This window comes from Podarcis cretensis (assembly GCF_951804945.1).
Source record: "Podarcis cretensis genome assembly, chromosome: 10".
NCBI lineage: Eukaryota > Metazoa > Chordata > Lepidosauria > Squamata > Lacertidae > Podarcis > Podarcis cretensis.
In genome coordinates this window covers 34,156,835-34,179,483 of record NC_137179.1, presented here as the reverse complement: position 1 = coordinate 34,179,483, position 22,649 = coordinate 34,156,835, and the positions used below count along the sequence as shown (strand labels likewise).

The 22,649-nt window shown below is 44.8% G+C and overlaps 1 protein-coding gene and 1 long non-coding RNA gene across 2 annotated transcripts; both read left to right on the top strand.

Moving 5' to 3' along the window:
* Window positions 1-264: 264 nt before the first annotated feature.
* LOC307225534 lies at window positions 265-1,573 on the top strand. Its single transcript, XR_013843057.1, has 2 exons — window positions 265-819; window positions 1,440-1,573. It is a non-coding gene; the product is annotated as an uncharacterized lncRNA (long non-coding RNA).
* A 10,144-nt stretch (window positions 1,574-11,717) lies between these two features.
* Window positions 11,718-21,058, top strand: LOC307225501 (retinoic acid-induced protein 3-like). Its single transcript, XM_079993400.1, has 4 exons — window positions 11,718-11,918; window positions 14,357-15,318; window positions 17,176-17,234; window positions 18,404-21,058. The coding sequence occupies exons 2-4, from the start codon at window positions 14,403-14,405 to the stop codon at window positions 18,494-18,496; spliced, it is 1,068 nt and encodes a 355-aa protein (XP_079849526.1). The 5' UTR covers window positions 11,718-11,918; window positions 14,357-14,402; the 3' UTR covers window positions 18,497-21,058.
* Window positions 21,059-22,649: the final 1,591 nt, after the last annotated feature.

Here is a 22,649-nt window from a genome sequence, read left to right as displayed (position 1 = left end):
CCCTCATCCACCTTTTGTCTGATCTCCACACCTTGTATCCATCCCTCTTGGCTCACATCCTAATATCAGGGCCAGAAGCACAGGTGGCCAGGGGGGCGGGGCACAGACAGGGAGTCCCAAGAATAACACCAGATCCTTACCTCCTGCACCACTCAAAGGTCAAATTTGCTACGTGGGCAGGACTGTCCGCCTGTCAATCAGCTGATGTCACAAACACACCAGGGGACCTGTTTTTTGCATAGCGCTATGAACAATCCACTGATTGTCAGTGCTTTGCAGGTGGCCTTGCAGGCCAGCCATGAACCCCTTTTGGGTCCAGCCCCATCTTTACCTGCCCTACACTTGACATCACATATCATGTGAACTGTAAGACAGAGGTGTGGTGGACTTGCATCTGGGTGGGATATACTATAGAGCGGCAAGCTTTTACTGTTAAAATATCAGCAGCCCGTGGTGGTCACAGCTTCACCTGGCATTGGGACCAGCGTAAGAATGATGGTCCTCCTGTTGTGCCATGTTCGGCATGGCAGAGACACCAAAATGCCCTTTCTCTGGTGTTTCCTCCTACAGATGGGTGGGTGGGAGTTGCCTTCTTGAATTGCACAATGATTTGAGTCAACAAGATCTGTGTAGATCGTATAAAATATCTTGGCCGATGCTCCAGTAGCACTTTAGAAGCCAAGCTTTGTTTGCTCTGTACATGCTGGCTGCAATGTGCTCTGGCATCTGAGCAAAGCCAGTCATTTGACCAGATCATTCAAGAGGAGCCACCCAGAGTTTCCTACAGAAGAAACAAGATCTCGCTTGGCAAGCGTCCAGGTAACTCCGTCCACTTTAATCTGTAAATCAAAGATGGTGACCCTGTGGCCCTCCAGATATTGCTGGACTACAGCTTCCATTATCCCAGGCCACTGGCCATGCTGGTTGGGGGTTGGTGGAAGTTGGAATCCACCATCTGGAGGGTCACAGGTACCCTATCTCTACAGAGAAAGCCTTATTGTCAGGATCTACAACACCTTCTCTAATTAGACTTTCAGCCCAGAAAACTAGCTATGTGCCCAAGTGGGAAACCCGTCTTGGCTCTGAACTTCCAAATGAAGTTTGGAACAACACTACTAAATTGTACACTAAATATAAACAGAACATTTACAAAGCACTAGTTTCCTGGTACTTGATGCCAGGGACACCCAGTCTAAAAAGATGCTTAGATTCATAATATGTGGATAAGCTGTCCATTGACCCAGAACTTCTGGATTCAAATCCTTACCTCCCTCAGAGGTATTACAGACAAAATGGTAGAACAAGAACAGGGAGCATGTGGCCCTCCAGATATTAATGTTGGACTCCATCTCCCATCAGCCCCAGCCAATATGGCCAATGTTCAGTGGCACTGGCCCTGGAAATAGAACTGGCTGGTTTTTCCTTTAGCCTGACTACAGCTTTCTAAAATCAAGAATACTACCAGCGAAACAGAGGAATCGCCACCAGACCCAATCTTGCAAGAAGATGAGAACCCCTCCTTTTAAAAAAGACTGTTTCAAAAAACACAAATAAAACATAATTAAAAGGAGAAGGCATATCATGTGCTCCCACTGTTGCCCAAATAAGTCCAGTTTATTGTACACACATTTTAAAAGATAACCTCTGATTACCCTTTATGTATAGTGGAGACTAAGAAAGAAAGATGGCAAATGGGATGCAAGAAGTTGATATGAAACAAAATAAGATGATCATCACAGGAAGATGATGGGTGGGAGGTAAAAGACCTGTGAGAGGGAGGGAAGGGAAGATCTTCCAGGGTGGGAGGCCGGAAGAAGAAACGGAGGCAACCAGGTGAGTGCTGTGAGGGTCCACACCTTATTGTGTGAGTCAAGGGCTAAGATCTACCTCTGATAGAGAGCTTTGTATTTCTTCTTTTCCCTTCTTTCCTCCCTTTTCTTTTCTTTTTCTTTTCTTTTATGTTATTTTCTTATTTTTATTTTTATTTAGACTGATCTGTTTTTACTGTATTCTATGCTGATAAGTTTCAATAAAAAAAAATATTTTTAAAAAGAACTTATTTATTTCCTTTTTATTCCACCATTCTTCCAGAGAGCTGAAGGTAGTGTACATGGCCACCCCTTCCTCATTTTACTCTCAACTCTGCGAGGTAAACTAAGCTGAGGGAAGTAGCAGCTAGCCCAACGTCACCCGCTGAGCTTCGTAGTTATGTGGGGATTGAACCTGCGTCTCCCCACTCCTAGCCCAACACTCTGACCACTATGCTACATGGACCTCCCTGCCATGCCTCACATTTGATCTTAATACATATCTTAATATATATCTTAATGCTTATATATTATATTAATCTTATATATATCTTTTTGAATTATGGTGCTGGAGGAGACTCTTGAGAGTCCCATGGACTGCAAGAAGATCAAACCTCTCCATTCTGAAGGAAATCAGCCCTGAGTGCTCACTGGAAGGACAGATTGTGAAGCTGAGGCTCCAGTACTTTGGCCACCTCATGAGAAGAGAAGACACCCTGGAGAAGACCCTGATGTTGGGAAAGATGGAGGGCACAAGGAGAAGGGGGCGACAGAGGACGAGATGGTTGGATAGTGTTTTCGAGGTTACCAGCATGAGTCTGACCAAGCTGCGGGGGGCAGTGGAGGACAGGAGTGCCTGGCGTTCTCTGGTCCATGGGGTCACGAAGAGTCGGACACGACTAAACGACTAAACAACAACAACAACAACATATATCTTAGTGGAAGGAAAAAATCCTTAAATAAGAGACACGGGGGAATGATTAATGGACTTCAATGTCTGTACACTAATGCGCAAAGCATGGGAAATAAACAAGATGAGCTTGAGCTCTTGGTACAGCAAACTAAATATGACATAATAGGCATCACTGAAATCTGGTGGGATAAGTCCCACGATTGGAATGTAATAATGGAGGGATACAATCTATTTCAGAGAAACAGACCAGACAAGAAAGGAGGAGGAGTGGCGTTATATGTCAGGGATGTGTATACCTGTGAAGAGATCCAAGATTTAGAACCTCAAAGCCAAAGTGAGAGCATTTGGGTCAAAATTAAGGGAGAGAAGAATAACAGTGACCTCATTGTGGGAGTTTACTATAGATCCCCAAGCCAAACGGAGGACATAGATGATGCCTTCCTGGAACAGATGGCCAAGCATGCAAAAGGAAGGGAGATAGTAGTACAGTGGTACCTCGCAAGACGAATGCCTTGCAAGACGAAAGAGTTTTCCGTTTTTTGAGTCGTTCCGCAAGACGAATTTCCCTATGGGCTTGCTTCACAAGACAAAACGTCTTGCGAGTTCTTGCGAGTTTGTTTCCTTTTTCTTAAAGCCGCTAAGCCGCTAAGCCGTTAATAGCCGCTAAGCCGCTAATAGCCGCTAAGCCGCTAATAGCCGTGCTTCGCAAGACAAAAAAAACGCAAGACGAAGAGACTCGCGGAAAGGATTAATTTCGTCTTGCGAGGCACCACTGTAATGGGGGACTTCAATTACCCGGATATTTGTTGGATGTCAAACTCAGCCAAGAGCATAAGGTCAAACAGATTCCTCACTGGCCTTGCAGACAACTTCATTGTCCAGAAAGTGGGAGAAGCAACAAGAGGAACAGCCATTTTAGATCTGGTCCTAACCAATGTTGATGACCTGGTTAGTGGGGTAGATCATTAGGCGCGAGTGATCATGCTCTTCTGAAGTTTACTATACAGCGGAAAGGAGCAGCCAAGCATACTAGGACTCAATTTCTTGACTTTAAGAAAGCCGACTTCATAAAACTTAGGGAAGTGCTGGGTGAGATCCCATGGACAGTAATACTAAAAGGAAAGGGAGTTCATGATGGCTGGGAGTTTGTTAAGAGGGAGATAGTAAAAGCACAACTTCAGGCAATACCAATGAGACGGAAACATGGAAGGTGCCTAAAGAAGCCAGGGTGGCTATCTAAAGAACTTTTAACTGAGTTAAGATTTAAAAAGGATGTGTACAAAAAATGGAAAAGGGGGGAAACCACCAAAGAGGAATTCAAACAAATAGCCAGCATGTGTAGACACAAAGTCAGAAAAGCTAAAGCACAGAATAAACTCAGGCTTGCTAGAGAGGTTAAAAGCAACAAAAAAGGCTTTTATGGGTATGTTCGTAGCAAAAGGAAGAACAAAGAAACAGTGGGGTCACTCAGAGGAGAAGATGGTGAAATGCAAACAGGGGACACAGAAAGGGCTGAACTCCTCAATGCCTTCTTTGCCTCAGTCTTCTCCGATAAAGAAAACAATGCCCGACCTGAAGAATTTGGAGCAAATGATTCAGCAGAGGAAACACAGCCCAGAATAACTAAGGAGATAGTACAAGAATACTTGGCTAGTTTAGATGTATTCAAGTCTCCAGGGCCAGATGAACTGCATCCAAGAGTATTAAAAGAACTGGCAGATGTGATCTCAGAACCACTGGCAGTCATCTTTGAGAATTCCTGGAGAACAGGCGAAGTCCCGGCAGACTGGAGGAGGGCAAATGTTGTCCCTATTTTCAAAAAGGGGAAAAGAGAGGACCCAAATAATTACCGCCCAGTCAGTCTGACATCAATACCAGGGAAGATTCTGGAGCAGATCATTAAGCAAACAGTCTGTGAGCACCTAGAAAGGAATGCTGTGATCACCAATACTCAGCATGGATTTCTGAAAAATAAGTCATGTCAGACTAACCTGATCTCGTTTTTTGACAGAATTACAAGCCTGGTAGATGAAGGGAACGCAGTGGATGTAGCCTACCTTGATTTCAGCAAGGCATTTGACAAGGTGCCCCATGATATTCTTGTAAAGAAGCTGGTAAAATGCGGACTTGACTATGCTACCACTCAGTGGATTTGTAACTGGCTGACTGACCGAACCCAAAGGGTGCTCATCAATGGTTCCTCTTCATCCTGGAGAAGAGTGACTAGTGGGGTGCCACAGGGTTCTGTCTTGGGCCCGGTCTTATTCAACATCTTTATCAACGACTTGGATGATGGACTCAAGGGCATCCTGATCAAATTTGCAGATGACACCAAACTGGGAGGGGTGGCTAACACCCCAGAGGACAGGATCACACTTCAAAACGACCTTGACAGATTAGAGAACTGGGCCAAAACAAACAAGATGAATTTTAACAGGGAGAAATGTAAAGTATTGCACTTGGGCAAAAAAAATGAGAGGCACAAATACAAGATGGGTGACACCTGGCTTGAGAGCAGTACATGTGAAAAGGATCTAGGAGTCTTGGTTGACCACAAACTTGACATGAGCCAACAGTGTGACGCGGCAGCTAAAAAAGCCAATGCAATTCTGGGCTGCATCAATAGGAGTATTGCATCTAGATCAAGGGAAGTAATAGTGCCACTGTATTCTGCTCTGGTCAGACCTCACCTGGAGTACTGTGTCCAGTTCTGGGCACCACAGTTCAAGAAGGACACTGACAAACTGGAACGTGTCCAGAGAAGGGCAACCAAAATGGTCAAAGGCCTGGAAACGATGCCTTATGAGGAACGGCTAAGGGAGCTGGGCATGTTTAGCCTGGAGAAGAGGAGGTTAAGGGGTGATATGATAGCCATGTTCAAATATATAAAAGGATGTCACATAGAGGAGGGAGAAAGGTTGTTTTCTGCTGCTCCAGAGAAGCGGACACGGAGCAATGGTTCCAAACTACAAGAAAGAAGATTCCAGCTAAACATTAGGAAGAACTTCCTGACAGTAAGAGCTGTTCGACAGTGGAATTTGCTGCCAAGGAGTGTGGTGGAGTCTCCTTCTTTGGAGGTCTTTAAGCAGAGGCTTGACAACCATATGTCAGGAGTGCTCTGATGGTGTTTCCTGCTTGGCAGGGGGTTGGACTCGATGGCCCTTGTGGTCTCTTCCAACTCTATGATTCTATGATTCTATGATATCTCATTTGCGGTAGATTTCCATCCAGCATCGCCTATCACCTGGTAATAAGAGAAAGCTACCTTTTGTTAGCAAATACTGAATGGCTTGCTAAAGGTATCATTCTGCCAGCTTCCAAATCTATGCAAACGATTAGTGAGAGCTGTACCATAGATCAGCAATCATGGATCTCATCCATGTAATTCCAAACCCTGAATCACCTGTGTGTATCTCTTGGTGATAGCTACCTTCAAAAGCACCAGGAGAAGTAGAACATAGTCAGCTGTTTTAAACTCTTTAATATTGTGTTTCAATATTGTAACTCACCCTGAGACCTTAGGGTGGGTAAGTAGTAGTAGTAGTAGTAGTAGTAATAATAATAATAATAATACGTCAAACAATACATTACCTGTGGATCCTGCAATATAATTTATATCATTGAATGCAAAAAAGGGATGTCATATCCTGTATGCAGGTAAAGCTACAATTGACCTATGCAAACGTTTTAGAAACCGCAAATTGATGATTTTGACAAATGAAGGTCTTCTGAGCACCACATCCTCAAACCTGCAACTTTGGAAAGAGCAGCATTTTCATAAGAGCAACTGTTGAAGAGCAACCGATGAAGGCAGAAACTCAGATGTTTAGCTATCAGAATTTAAAATTTATGTTTTCTTAGTCACAGTAACAAAATATATCATTTTAGTGATTAATGGCATCGTACCAGGATCCAGAACAAACTTGTCCAGAGTGCTGTTTGATGCTTCCATTACTTTCTCTCCCTTCCCCTCTCTATATAAATCATAGCAAATTTACATTTGACTTTATATTTTGTGTTCTTTTGGCAGCTTTACATATCACACTTCCAATGTGCCCCTGATGATGTGTATGTTTGCTGTTCTCCCTAGCTGCTTCTTTACCGCATATGTACACCGGAAAGCCACTCCTTAAAACTCTAGCCCAGGTAAGAATCAAATGACTCATTATGTTAAACATGCCAAAGGACATAAGTAAAAGGTGAGGCCTCTAGTTCCAGATTTATTTTAGTTTCCCTTTATTTTAGCCTCCTTACAGCATGAAAAGAACAAAGTGGAAGAAGAAGCCCCTTTGCTGCCCGTGGGACATTTTGCGACATTCTGGTACCCTCTTCTTTTCACCCTCAAGCCGTAGTCCTTCCCAGTGCTTACATGTTTGCTACTCTCACTCACACCAAAATATCACTCCAGAGCTTCCTGAGGCACTGGAATCTGTTGCCTGTTTGTCCACCCTCCCTTTCTTAGCTATCTCTCCTCCCAGTCCCTTCCCTTTCCTGTAGGTGCAGGAAAATGTTACTCACAGCCTTTGATGAGACATAGCTAATGTCCCAGAGTATGTCAGACTAGTTTGTTTCATTTGGTGGCTTGACTAGTGACAAAAAGCTTTAGAGCTCTATTCTGGACATTGAATGCTTCACAGACTTTCTATGGAAAGTGACAGGGAAATGCATTGAAAAGTATGGAATGAGTAGATAACTAACGGGGAGACGTGTAAACTCCCCAGTAAGCAAGTCAGAATGAATGCAGGATGGATGTTCATTTCTATATAACCACCCCACAAACCAATCAGAACAAATGCTCAGTAAGAGCTGGGTATAATCTAACCGCTGCATAAGCTTTGTGAAAGCAAATCAAGATGAATACTAAAAGAGAGAGAGATTGTTTAGAGGGACCCAGAGAGAGAGAGAGAGAGAGAGAGAGAGAGAGAGAGAGAGAGAGAGGAAGCCACTTTGTACTGTCTTGAAGTGAAATCCCCACAGCATCGCGTTGCTGAAAACTGAACAGATACCTTCTTTTCAGGGGATAGAAAGATTCTTGAATTCTGTATAGTGTCAAATCTGAAGCAGGAAAACCTGCGTTCAGATATGTGCTAACATAAACACAGTAAGGCTTGAGCAAAATATATACTGTATCTCAGACACCGGCTGAATTTCTTGGCTGTCAAATGGCAATATTAAAGAACAGTGTTACACACTGTTGTTTCAAAAGCCCAAAATAAAAGACGGAAACATCATTTGCAGTAAGCATCATGAATTATAAACCATACTAAGATGGAACAAAATAAATATTAGCATTAGTAATATTATTAGTAATATTTATATGGGACTCTTAACTTTTAGTGACATTATCAAATGTGTCTTTGGCCACACCCAGAGTATATAGTAAAGGATATTTGTCACTGAACTTGGTGCCCTGATTATGTTTGCTTTTTCAGCTATCAGAGCAAATACAGTATTCTGAAGCTCTGATTCACAGTCCCATATAAGATAACAGCACTGAATGGAGAATTCTGGGGGGTGGGTGAATGTGGCATCACAGTGATAATACAGCAAAAAAACAGGACAGGACAGAGGGTGGAACCTATTTAAATCAATAAGTCTCAAAACTCATATATCCACAGTTATTATTATTTATTTATATTACATGTTCCATTGATAGCTGAATGTCCTCTAACAGGGCTTCCTGCAGACAGAGACACTTTCTGACTTGGCTCTGTTGACGTTGGTCAGAGCCTCCCTAGTCTCTGCCAGTGAATCCAAACAGCACTGTTTTGATTATATCTTCCCTGCATCTTGACTCTCCATTTTCCATTGTGAGGCTATTTAGGCCACATGAAGAAATCCCAAATCCTATGTGTCCCTTATGATAGTTATCAGCAATCAAAAGCACACAGGACACAATAGTACGTGCCCTGTCCTGCCGTGTGCATTTAATATTTAATAGCCTCTCTTCTGTTTTTTACACATCGTCGCTTGACGCTTCTTAGAATAAAATCAATGAAAGCATTCTTGGCAAAGCTGCTGTCAAACCAGCCAAAAGGCTGTTTCATGTGGCCTCAACATATTCGAGATTAGCTCAGGGTGTGGTTGCACCTGCGTTGCATGGGCCCCTAGGGCTAACCTCAGGTATTTGGACAGCCCAGGTGAAAAATTAAAATGATGACCTGCACTCCCATTCAGACTTCAGTTCACTGCTCTGGCAAAGCCTTCCTCATGCCTGGCTATGTGACTTGCAACAGACTCCTTCTGCTCTGGTCAATGATCCCTGCTGGGATCATTGACTGGCTCACCTCTGCCCCTCCAGAAGTTCTGTCTCCAAGTCCTATTTGGGGGGTACTGCCCAGCTGCCAGGCAGTTAAATCTGGCATGAGGCACCCACTGAGGCATCATTTGTCCTTCCTTGCTTCCAATAGTATGTAACCAGAGTCCAGTGCTCAAATTATTTGGGGGTATGGGGCGCTGCTCCACCAACCTCAGCCTGCACTCAGCCAGCCTTCACCTGCCTGCCTTCTTACAACTAGCTGTGATGACTCTGCCTGCCATTGGCTCTAGCTCCCTTGGACGTTGACCTTCCTGCCTCCCACCCCACCAGTCACATTGGCACCAGTCACAACCGGGGGAAAGGTAAAGAGACCTTAAGGAAATCTACAATCCCCTGAGTCACCTCCTCAGCTGTTGTTGAGATGATGCCTACAGTGGCCTTTGAAAAATAGTAGCTGGGAGGGGGCTCATCATCATCATCATTTTTTATTTATACCCCACCCAACTGGCTGGGTATGTGGTGTTAAAGAAGGACAGAACTTTGTTTTTATATGCAACAACAGCAGCAAGGATCCTCATTGCAAAGTATTGGAAGACATCAGACCTACCCACTCTGGAAGATTGGCAGATGAAGATGGCAGACTACATGGGACTCGCAGAGATGACGGGCAGAATCCGAGACCAGGAGAAAGAGACAGTGGAAGAAATTTAAGGACTATCTTAACAAACATTACAAGATTAAAGAATGTTAGATTGACATGGATTTAAAAACATTGTGGTTTTCAGAGACATTAGAGTAAGAAAAGGAATGGAATTTGTAAAAATTTTTGGGGAAATAAGGGAATGGAGTTGCTGATGGGATAATGAAACTAGAATACAAAACGGTGAGGTATGAGGAAGTCGGGGAAATTAGGTTGAGAAAATAAGTTTTAAAATTATACTTGTTGTTTTTTGTTTGTGTTTGTCTCTATTGTAGTTGTTTTGTATTTTGTATGTTTTTATTGGAAATTTTAATAAATATTATTTTTTTTTTAAAAAAAGGAAATCTACAATCCCCTGAGTCACCTCCTCAGCTGTTGTTGAGATGATGCCTACAGTGGCCTTTGAAAAATAGTAGCTGGGAGGGGGCTCATCATCATCATCATTTTTTATTTATACCCCACCCAACTGGCTGGGTTTCCCCAGCCACTCTGGGCGGCTTCCAACAAAGTATTGAAATACAGTGGTCTGTTAAACATTAAAAGCTTCCCTAAACAGGGCTGCCTTCAGATGTCTTCTAAAAGTCTGGTAGTTGTTCTTGTCTTTGACATCTGGTGGGAGGGCGTTCCACAGGGTGGGTACCACTGCCGAGAAGGCCCTCTGCCTGGTTCCCTGTAACTTGGCTTCTCGCAGTGAGGGAACCGCCAGAAGGCCCTCGGCGCTGGACCTCAGTGTCCGGGCATCACACCTCCTTTAATTTGAACACTGAGAATAGATATGTTCTGCTACTACATCATCAGCAAAATGGCTTCCCCAGTTAAGATGCCTGTGGCAGACACCTACAGTTACCTTATATCAGGTTAGTTTCATACACTGCACCCATTTTGAAATAATAACACAGAGCAAATTTCATAACCTGTGATGCTTTTTCCACTCTCAGTTCTGGCCTTGAGCCTGGTTTGGCCGTGGTGAAGTGTACTTGTAGGAAGTGCAGTGTGAACCTGAGGTGAACCACAAAATGGCATCCACTGCCAGAGAAGAAGGGAGAAATAAAGATCTACATCAGGTACCAAGGGGTAAGTGAAAATTCACATCGGGAAGAAAGGTGTGTGTCAAATCAACCTTACCCGATGGTTGAAGGGAATCAAAGACCCTCATGGGAGGGAAGAGGCCTGTTCTAAATCAAGCTGGGCAGGAGCAGAGCCTAGGAGACTCCAAGGGCAGCTCCGCCATTTCCTCCCTAGGGGTAGGAGGGCACCAGCAGCACCTCTTATTTGCCAAGAGGTCGCTGTAGCGGTGTCACTGGGTGGGGGGCTGCCAAGGTGGTGGCAGATCTGACTTCCAAGGCTTGTACCACAGCCATTGCTGCCACTGTGGCAACAGCTGTGGGCAATGCATTCTTGGAGGCCAGATCTACTGCCCCATGGATCCTACCACCTAAGGCAGTTGCCTTGCTTTGCCTCATAGGTGGGCTGGCTCTGAGTCTGAGTCTGTGCACATATCCTCTGTTTATTTTTTTCTTAGCTGATCTGGATGGCAAAACATCTGATTTGTTCAGCAGGATAAGCACTGGAAATTCCTCAGCGTCTACAGGCATGAGCAGCTTCTGCTCCAGGGATCGAATGTACAAAGAAGAAAGAGAACGAGGGAGAGGGAGAGGGAGACTTAAAAGACTGTTCCTCATGGTCACTCTTGAACTTCCTCAGTACATTAACGTAGCTGAATGTTAGGTAAGTATAGAAAGCAATGAAGGGGAGGAGGAGCACGATGGTGTTATTGTTGGCCAGGGGTCTCCCACCAGCCCATATCCTCTTGGTTTCTCAACTCCCAGAGAGGTGCAATTTATCAACTGACTTGATATATGGTCACGGATTCAATTGTGGGGTGGGGAGAGGCGCAGGATCCTTCCCCACCCAGCTGCTGGGGTGACTGTCCTGTTGACGTCAGACATTTTTACCTCATCTCCTGGCACCGGGACGTTATATTTATAACAGCACCAGGAGTAATGGAACTGGAATAGGCGTGTCCCTACTCCATCATCTCTGCTTTTTTCCTCATTTGCTTTTAAAGCTGCCCTTAGAGTGTGAGAGAGCAATTTTGCTGCTTGTCTCGCTCGGGGAGAGAAGAACGAGCAGAGCTGAGATTATTTGCCGAGTGGGTGTGCGGCAGGAATTTCCCTGGTTTGCCCTCTGCTACTGAAGAAGACGCGTCTAGCCGTGGGAGCACAGAGCACACTCAAGGTAAATCAAAGACCGTGATGGGATCGTAGAGCAAGAGGTTTGGTAGGAGGGAGTCTTGTGGCTCTTTCTCAGCCTGGCCCCAGGGCATGCTGCTGTAGTGCAGTTTGTAGCTTCATTTCTGGATTGCTAGTCTGCAGATGGGATTTTCCTTTCATTTTTTTAGCATTACAAAGACCCCCATCGACAGCCATTCTCTGGCTCTTTCCTAGAATCTGAAAAGTGCAAAAAAAAAAATCATTATTTATGTATACGCACTGGTGCGCAAAGCATGCCATGACCGACGCCTTCCCTGTAGATTTATTTTGCGTTCTCACAGCTAGCAAGTCTTAACTGGAGTACCTGGAATTCTGTTGATTTAACCCTGCTATTATTAAGCAAGTCGGTGTCCCGTTGGCGTCAATGTGTTCATTCTGTTCAAACGCATGCAGCACTGTTTAATTGGTTTGTGGATCTGGCTGTTTGACCTCTAGCTATCAGCTGCATGTGGTTTTAAGATAGCTATACACCCTTAAGTGGAGGGTAGCAAACGAGGCAGTGAATGAATGATTTGCAGCCCAATACTATGCATGTTTACTTGGCAGGAAGTTTGCATAGGTCTACAGCCTGAGTGCTTAAAAGTATTTTTCTTTTTCTCAGAAATGGAGAGGGTGGGGGGATTTCTGAGTGGCCCTTGTACAACCAAGGCAAGTGCTAATGTTAAAATGACGCATAGGGGTTCTGATTTGGAAATTTCTCACCAGAAGAAGCAACTTACCCCACATTCAGTCTTTATGGTGAGTTTTCTGTTTTCACTTATCTGAAGGAATGCTTCTGAGGATACGGCAGATGGAGGAAAGGGGTGTTCCTGCTTGATACAGTGTTGACAGCCCTTTGGATAATGCGATGCATTCGCCTGAACCTGCAGGCAGTTGGGGCCTGACTCAAAACATTAAAATTTGGTGGCCCACATTTGCCCCAAAATGTCACATTCCATTAGAGGGCAGTGCCAGACCCTAAAGTGAGTGGGGTCAGACCCACACACAATTACAGTGGTACCTCGGGTTAAGAACCTAATTCATTCTGGAGGTCCGTTCTTAACCTGAAACTGTTCTTAACCTGAGGTACCACTTTAGCTAATAGGGCCTCCCGCTGCCGCTGCACCGCAATTTCTGTTCTCATCCTGAGGTAAAGTTCTTAACCTAAGGTACTATTTCTGGGTTAGCGGAGTCTGTAACCCAAAGTGTTTGTAACCTGAAGCGTCTGTAACCCGAGGTACCACTGTACACACTCAACACACACAATCACACACAGAGAGGCATTTTTCATGGGAAAAAGTGATATGTATTTGTTTTTCCGTAACTCTGTTCAAGTTTCACTTTCCATTTTTCATTCCTTTGGACTCCCCACTCCGAAAGTCTGTAAAAACAAGCAACCCAACAAAGTTTGACTATGCAGAAGGCAAAAAAGAACCAGTAATGCCCGCTGGTGGCGCTGTGGGTTAAACCACAGAGCCTAGGGTTTGCTGATCAGAAGGTCGGCGGTTTGAATCCCCGTGACGGAGTGAGCTCCCGTTGCTCGGTCCCTGCTCCTGCCAACCTTGCTGTTCAAAAGCACCTAGATAAATAGATAAGTAAGTAGATAAATAGGTACCACTCTGGCGGGAAGGTAAACAGCGTTTCCGTGCACTGCTCTGGTTCGCCAGAAGCGGCTTAGTCATGCTGGCCACATGACCTGGAAGCTGTACGCCGGCTCCCTCGGCCAATAAAGCAAGATGAGTGCCACAACCCCAGAGGCAGTCACGACTGGACCTAATGGTCAGGGGTCCCTTTACCTTTACTAGAGTTGGAAGGGACCCCAAGGTCATCTAGTCCAACCCCTGCAATTCAGGAATCTTACTGCCAAACTTCAAGCCATGCCATATATAGCTCTTTAGTCTGAAACTTCAAAAGGCAATTGCACCCTGAAAATACTATACCCGAGTTACAACATACACAGGCACTTCTTGCATATTTGCAAGGAATACAAGTGCAAGCACCCCCATCTCCAGGTGTTCTGGTCTTTCAGCAGATGGTTGCTCATTTTCGGCTGGCAAACCAAGTAAGCTGGGAAGTGACTATCTGAACTGGGACAATAACTTTTAATTTTTTGAAGGCGTAGGTAAGGCAATGTATGCCTTTTGATTACACGATCCTCACTGTAGTAAATAATATTTGTAAATATAATGGTACTACTAGATTAGTTCACCATATGCCTAGATTCCATAATCTATAACTCAGTTAATGAAATAAGGCTTTATCTGAATCAGTTTAATAATTATTTGATTCCTTTGACATCTCTAAGTAGTGTCTGACTTGGTTCAGCTGTTCTGATATTATCTCCTTCATAGAATTGTAGGGTTGTAGTCCATTTCATTCTCTTTTTCAAATCATGCTTTATCGTGTTTCTCTTAATTTCTACAGGTATTCCTTTAAGGCAGCATCCACTTTAGGGCTGTCCTGAGGCGCCATGACCTCCCAGCCAGTCTGTCAAGGCTTAGATCGAGACTATGACTTCCTTTGTGACACCGAGGACTATTGGGGCGTTGTTGTGGAATCCTTTGCTACTGCTGGTGCTGTCGTCGCAGCCATCCTGATCATTGTGCTCGTTTTCCTTGTATGTAAAGTCCAAGACAACACCAAGCGAAGCCTGATCCCTGTCCAGTTCCTCTTCCTTCTGGGCACTCTAGGAATCTTCGGCCTCACTTTTGCCTTCATTATAAGGCTCAACGAGAGGACTGCCCCCACCCGCTTCTTTCTTTTCGGGGTCCTCTTTGCCCTCTGCTTCGCCTGCCTCCTGGCCCATGCCTTCGACCTCATCAAGCTGGTGAGAGGAAGACGCCCATTTTCGGTACTGGCGCTGCTGGTTTTCGCCATCAGCCTGACCATTGTGCAGATTATTATCGCCATACAGTACGTAGCCATCAACAGCCAAGAGCTGAGAGCCCTGAACTCCACGAAAGGTTTAACACAAAAAAGCCGCGTGGACTTCGTTCTGCTTCTCATCTACGTGCTTTTCCTGATAGCCCTCCTATTTGTGGTCTCCACTTTTGTTTTCTGTGGGTCATACAGAAGATGGAAGAGGCATGGCACACACACCTTCTTCACAGCCCTGTTCTCCATAGGCATCTGGGTGGCATGGATCAGCGTGTTCATGACAGACTTTGGGAAAAGGCCAGAATGGGACGATCCCACTATCAGCATTGCTCTGGTAGCTAATGGGTGGGTCTTCCTGATGATATATGCAGTGCCTGAGCTCTGTTTCCTCACCACGCCACGGAAGCCCGGAGACTACCCTCCGGAGAATGATGCCTGCCAGCCTAAAGTCCTGAAAAAAACCTACGGAGTAGAGAATCGAGCCTATGCTCAGGAAGACAATGCGCAAGGTATGGCTATCCATAGCAATGCCTGTATGTCTGGGACTGGCAAAGTGCTTTGTGTGATAGAGAGAGCATCTTTGGCAAGCTAAAAATATTCAGACTGTTTTAGGAATGCTGCTGAATTATTATTTTTTAACCCATTTTAAAGCATTCCCTATGACAGCTTCCCTTGTTCTCATTTGGTGTTGCAGAGCACAAAGAGGGCCACACTGGAAGTGTCCTTGGAAAGGCAGGCACTTTTTAGGACAATTCTGGGCCACAGGGAAGGTGGGAGGCCAGCTTCCTAGTGTTTCCTGTAGTGTAGGCTCACTGCCACCTAAGTAAATGCTTATATAGCCAAAGCCTATATAATGATTTATGGCATTCATTTGTCACTTTTCTTTCTTTCTTAAATCTTAAATCTTAAATCTCAAATCAACATGTTGCACACCACATGGATCAGGATTCAGTCAGGTCCCCAAATGGGAAATATTTTGGGTGGCTGAAATCCTAGATGCACTTACCTGGGAATAAGGCCCATTAGGGGCATCTAGACCAGTATCTAGCCCACTGCCAGAGTTCTCTCCCAGTCCTACCTAGAGATGTTGGGGATTAACCTAGGGACTTCTGCATACAAAGCAGATGCTCTTATGGGCGTAGCCAGGATTTTTGTTAGGGGGCAGGCCTTTTGTTAGGCAGGGGTAGTTATGTATTTATATTTATATTTATTGATTTGGGGGGCAGCTGCCCCTCCCTGCCCCCCCCTTGGCTACACCCATTGATGCTCTGCCTTTGAGCTACAGCCCTTCCTTTATGCAAAAGACAAAGGCTTTCATTCTGAGTAAATACAAATTGGACGGGGCTGCACAACACACTAGATCAGAGGTTTTCAACTGACGAGAACCCGCTCGCCATCCGTAAATAATCAGTCTCACACCGAAATGGGTTGTAGAAATCTGGCCCCAGCTCTCCCTAGAAGCTGCTGGAGCACAGCCTTTATTGTGTGTCCACGAAAAGATACAAATTCAAGGAGAGAGCTTTGCCTCAGTCAGCAGATAAAAGACAATACAATACATTAGTCTCATGTTCTCACACCAGACCACGTATTTGATCATGCTATGCTACGTGAACCAATCATTGGATGGCATGAGCTCTCCACGTGCTGCTCATGCTTCCAAGCAATGCTTTCTGCTTATGAAATCACCTTGCAATAATGAACTTCTGCCCATGCTCTTATGGACAAATGACTATATTCCCACATTCAACCTTTGTGGCTCCACAGCTTCCTTGACCAACTACATTCTTTCTGTGGCACCCCTGTGGGGCTCAGGAGCCCAGTTATGGCACCCCTTGCCTGCAGGGCTGGCAGCCTCTCACTATTTTTCAAATACCCTCCCTTGTGGAGTGTTCCCTCAGCCTCTTCCCCTCTCCTCTCTCCTTGGGAGTCCTCTGTGCAGCCACAGCTGCTGCCCCAGTCTCTGAGCTGCCCACCCTGCCAGAAAGAGAGGTGCCTCCTCACACTGCCCCACAGGGGCCTGGGAGGCACCCCCTGGCCAGCCCCAGAGGCACCATTTGCCTGCAGAGCTTGAAGCCAGGGCTGCTGTAACAAACAGCCATGCAAGCCTTTGGGAGAGATGCAAGAGGGTGTCAAAGAGGAGGGAGAAATGGAAGAAGGAACAGAGGCCAGTGTTGCCCACAGCACCCCTGACCATCCTTCAAGGCACCCCAGGGTGCCACGGCTATAGTTCCAAGGATGCTTTAACTGTATTGTGTATACACAACTGTTGCTGTAGATGGTTGTTGGGAAGCAAATGGAGTTTTCTTTGTTTTTGTGGCAATATTAAATACACTGACTCACTGCCTCCCCTTGCTTGTCTTTTTCAGTTCCAAATGCAAACAGTGGTCCTTCATATCCTCCATATTCAACTCACTTCCAGCTGCAGGTAAATAAACAGTCTTTGATTTTCAGTACGGGAATGATTTGTTGCAATGCAACTTCATTCAATCAAGTGGCCTATGAAGGAATTTCAACATGTTTGGATAATTATTAAACATTGTCGAGTTGGTGGTGGAGCTGCCACTCACATAAGGTTATGTGGTCTTGGGGCTGTGTGGGACACAGAGAACAACTCAGCTAACAAGCTGCATTTGATGTCTGGGTAACATGAGTTCGTTTTGGCTGCATTGAGACAACAGAATAGTTTATGTTGGGGCAGGTAATAGAACTGGCTGTAAACTGCAGAATGCTTGATGCAGTTGTATAGTGGGCTCTGTATGCAACGTCCCAGCCAACCTGAGATCACTCAGGGAGCATTTTAATGCCACTGCTAATATTATTGGAGGCAAATAAAGTCAAGTATGAGTGAAGGCAATGCTTCCTTCTGCTCACATGGTTGTTAACCAGTCAGGAATGTGTGCCTCTCCCCTCTAAGCAGTCAAAGATGATTGCTGTGGAGGTGATGAGTCTCTGTGCTTATAGCGAATTGGTGGCCGAGTTGCTTCTTTTCTAAAGAGGCAAAGAAAGAGAGCCGATTGTGGGGAGCTTCCATGCCCAAACTTCAAACGGAAGATGCCAGTAATTGGGGAAGGAGGGACTGGGATCACACTGAAGCTCTTTATTCACCTTATGCAACATTCTAGAAAAATAATTAAAAGGGAATCATTTTTTGCAGCCACCAAAAGCTTCCGTGACCCCAACACAGCCCCAATGGCTCAAGTATATTTCCATGCAAAACTAACCATGTGGTAATGTATCTAGCATGCAGTTTTGTCTGGACGGGTTCTCTTAAAAGGCCTGCCACATCAGGAATCACAGGCTACAGACTTAAGTGTTTGGTTGACCTTTACCCCCTGATTAACAAAGGATTTCCCTATACATTGCATTACCCCGGCTCACTTTTATTATAAGTGACCCAAGCGCTGGATTTTCTTCTAGGTCTTGGGAAAAGTTGGCCACTACCAACCTGCCACTGCAAAAGTTGGGGCAGGGGGCTCTGAGTCTCTTCCTCAACCTAGTTAAAAAGCAGCTCTGCTTTCTCAAAAGAAACATTCAACAGAACATATGTCACTTAAAAACCTTATATTTCCACTTCCTTCCTCTTTTTTTGCCTAGAACCTCGAGCCCCAGCAGGATTTCTCCATCCCACGGCCGAAAACCCGAACCAGCCCATACCAAGAGTATTCTGGAGGGAAAGGTGTCAAGTAGCCGTCCTGCTACTAATGCCAGAGAAGCCATTCTGAGTCGGTGGAGGTGCTGGAAATCATCACGGATATAGTGGTGCTTCAGTTTTTATTAAATCAGGGACAGAACTCAGCGCTGCAGCGGATGAAGGAAGATGCCTGTCTTTTTCTCCTGCACACCTTTTATATCTGCCTTCATACACTTGGCACTTTATAATGTTTTCTTTTACCATGCTCCTTCATTTAATGAATTGCTGTAGGCTTTTTTTGAGGTAGCCTCTCCCCTCGTGTGGTTACAATCATGCCACTCTTGCTACCTTGCTGCCCTGCCTTCTGCCACCCAAGTGCTGAGGGGGAAGGTCTGAAGCATGGAGCTTTCTCTATAGAGCTCTCAATGTGGTTTAGACCCTTGATTTGCACAGGATTCTATATCACCTGGGGGGGGCAGCCCATAAATGGGGGGGGGGCAGTGAGCCTAGCCATGCTCTTCCCCTCCACAGCTGCAATTGCTTAAGAGGCAATCTCCCAAATAGGGCTTATGGCTACTCTCAGTTCCACAGAGAATTCTATACCTCAGCATTTTGCCCAAGCTTGTTTTTCTCCTCACAACACAAACAGAAAAGATTATATCCATCCCATTCACTCGTAGGGTTCCCTGAGTAAAAATGTGAGTAAAGCTCAAGGAATATTCTTGGCTCAGGCCACATACCTGAAATGTATGTATTTGTGTTTTCTCCTAACCTCCCCCCACTCCGCCTTTGCCCTTTGAAGCATTGGAATTTGCAGGAATATTCAATGATAACTGTACCATTTAGAAGCCTGCGAAATCTCTGAATGTCTTCCTTTAAAGAGGTCACCTGTATCAGTGGCTGTCTTTAGTTCCACGTGCAATGCCAGGCACTGCTGTCCACAAATCCTGTCAAATTCCCCCTACCTGCTTTTGTGGAACTGAGTCACAAAGGGAAGTGGCCCAAACAAAAACAAATCAGTTTTCAAACCAGGAAATTGCAGTATTTTTAAAAATGAAAGTCATTCCAAACTGTCTATAGATCTGCTTTAAACACAGGAAGAAAGCAGAGAGAGGCGGAAAGAAAACAGGTTTAAAAACTGTGTACAGCTTTGAATGAGATTTCTTTACAGACTTCCTGCTTTTGCCATTGATGCCTAATCTCTCCCCTGGTGAGACTTCCAAGCCACTGAGCATGCTGAGGGGACCTAACATTAAGACTGCTCTGCTCTGCAGAGGACAATCCTGCAGTTTGAAGGCAGTGATGTGTGACAGCATAGAAACAGTATAGTAGATTAGAATAATTATCTCTAAATATGCGTCTCCTCCTATAAATTAGCACATGCAAATTTTATGTGCTGTTGTGTAGAGAGGACCGTTGACTATATGTAATACACAAACACAAACATGAGGAAGTCCTCTGAGTGTGTGAACAGTGGTGTGAACAACCAAAATAATGCATTATGGGGGGAAGAGGCGGAGGCGGATCGCAAGAGGTTGGGATGGGCAAACTGATGCATGGTCATATCCTGCCAAAGCTACATGAGAGATGAACATGATCTCTTGAAGTCAACATGGCAACAACTCCACAGAGAGCAGTTAGTCAAACCCTCCTGGGGGCAAAAAATCCCTACCTATAGATCTTCTCAGCACGGGTTTCTGCCTGTCATTATTAGCAGATTTCAGTGACAGAGAAAGGGAAACTTTGGAAGCATAATGGTGGTGGTGGAGGGAATTCACTGAATGCCACTAAGGCTGCAGTCCTATACCTGCTTACTCTGGGATCAGCCTCATTCAACTCAGTGGGGTTTCCTGCAACTCTTTTACCACTGTTAATTAAACAGCATTTTAGCACATACCAATGCTAACCTCTAGCAAAATGTTGCATATTGGAGTGCTGCTGTTCAGGATTCCTCCCACTCTACTCTGCTCTATTCCCCCTGTCCTGGTTTTTCATTCTCCTTCCTGCAAGAGCCAGTCACAATTTTGTGGTCACTAAGCTTGCTCAGTCTCCTCATTGGGCTGTTTGGAGAGGTGGTTTCCTCCTAAGAGTTTCGCATCTTCCTGAAGATTTTCTATACTTCTGCAAACCTTGGGGTTCCTTCTGATAGTTTCCTCTTGGTGCAGTTTTTGGCTGTATAAGGACGAGCACATAATAGTATTAAGATTAATATTATATGACTGCTTTATATGATGATTGCAGATGGGGAAGAACACTGGCGATCACAAGCCTTACCCATATGGCAAACACTTCCAGAAAGTTGTTTCAGATTTTAATGGGGAGTTGGCGAAACTCTTTTACAACTGGCTCAAGAAAAATAAGACACAATTCAGAGAAAGTCAAGTTTCTTTTTTCCATTGATTATAATGGGATACGTTAGTCCTGTGCTTAACAATGTTCCCATTAAAATCCATGGGGGGGGGAGTGCACAATTTTGCTCCTTAACCTGTGAGAAAGGATTCTTCAGGTTTTGTTTTTGCTTGTGTGCTTGTAAATGTATTATATTATTATTTATTTGTTTATTTCTCATACCACACGGAACACATTGGTCTGCATTTAATAAATAATTATAGACGGTGTGTATTGATAATGTGTTCTTTTGACAATTTCTGTTCATGGTACATATCCACCAAAGCACTTTGCATAGGTACGAAGACCATAGCAGGGTTTCAAGATACAGTGGTACCTCGGGTTAAGAACTTAATTCGTTCTGGAGGTCTGTTCTTAACCTGAAACTGTTCTTAACCTGAAGCACCACTTTAGCTAATGGGGCCTCCCACTGCCACTGTGCCACTGGAGCATGATTTCTGTTCTCATCCTGAAGCAAATTTCTTAACCTGAGGTACTATTTCTGGGTTAGCGGAGTCTGTAACCTGAAGTGTCTGTAACCTGAAGTGTATGTAACCCAAGGTACCACTGTACTATACTGAAGGGTGCATCTTCGCATATCTAAAGGGCTGTGACCAGGTGCGTCAACTCTAGGGGACTGAGGTGTCTTCAGCACCTTTGATATTTGTTTGAAGGGAGCCCAGCCCCCTCAGTATTGAGGGGCTTGACGTGCATTGCACACATGTGATATCACACACATGACACATCGCAGCTTCAGTGCCTGGCTCTGCCAGAGTGTTCAGCCTCTTCCAGAGGACGTAACGTTGCACATGCTCCATGAGTGATGTCACACACATGCGCCGCATGCATGATGTCATATGCACGCACCATAAGCTACACCGCCTCAATCTTGGGGGCAAACGGGCATCTCTGACTGAACTAAAGGAGATCATATTGCTAAGAGAACTTTTGCTAATGCACAACTCCCGTCGTGCCTGGCTATTGGCCATGCTGCCTGTGGCTGATGGAAGTTGTGGTTCGGCAACACACAAAGGGCCTAAAGTTCCCTGCACTCCTGTTTTAAAGTCTTCAACCCTCTTTGTCTCATGGCCAATGAACCCTGAAAAAGGAAAAGAATATTTTTTTATAGAAATATGATTCATATATCATCATGACACTCCCAGACCATTTTTTATTACCGACATTTCTGTGTTTATATGGCACGTTTGTGCTTGGGTGTGTTCATAGAGATCCTTACATTGTACAGAGAAAGGAGGGTGCTGGGTGGGGAGGTGTTGTGAGAGCGCCTGGGATCAGATACATGCAATGCCGAAAATAACCATGAGATGAAAGAGGCAAAGATGCTATAGGAAGTAGAAGAGGCAAAAAATAAGTTGCGTTGGAGGGCAGATGAAAAGAGGTGAGACAAAGGGAAGCAAGGGAACTTGCCTGTATGGCAGGGGTGGCCGATGTGGTGCTCTTCAGACATTATGCGAATGCAACTCCCATCAGTGTTGACTTTCCCCAGATAAAAAATGCACTGAATAAGTGAATTCATGAGTCTGACATCAGATTTTCAACCAATATTTCTGCTCATCACACTTTGATACCTCATTCCTCCCCCTGGGAGTGACAGTATTGCCTGAATGTGAGGTGTTTTCTTTTAACCATTGCTAGCCCTTTTCAGTCGCAAGCTATACAATCAACATGCCTAGTTTCTCAGTTAGGAGTGCAAAAGTTTATAAAGTTTAATGTTCATAAACTTTTGCACTCCTAACTGAGAGCAGGCATTGTGGGAGCATCACATAAACAAGTTCAGCTCTGGATGGTTTATGGAAAATG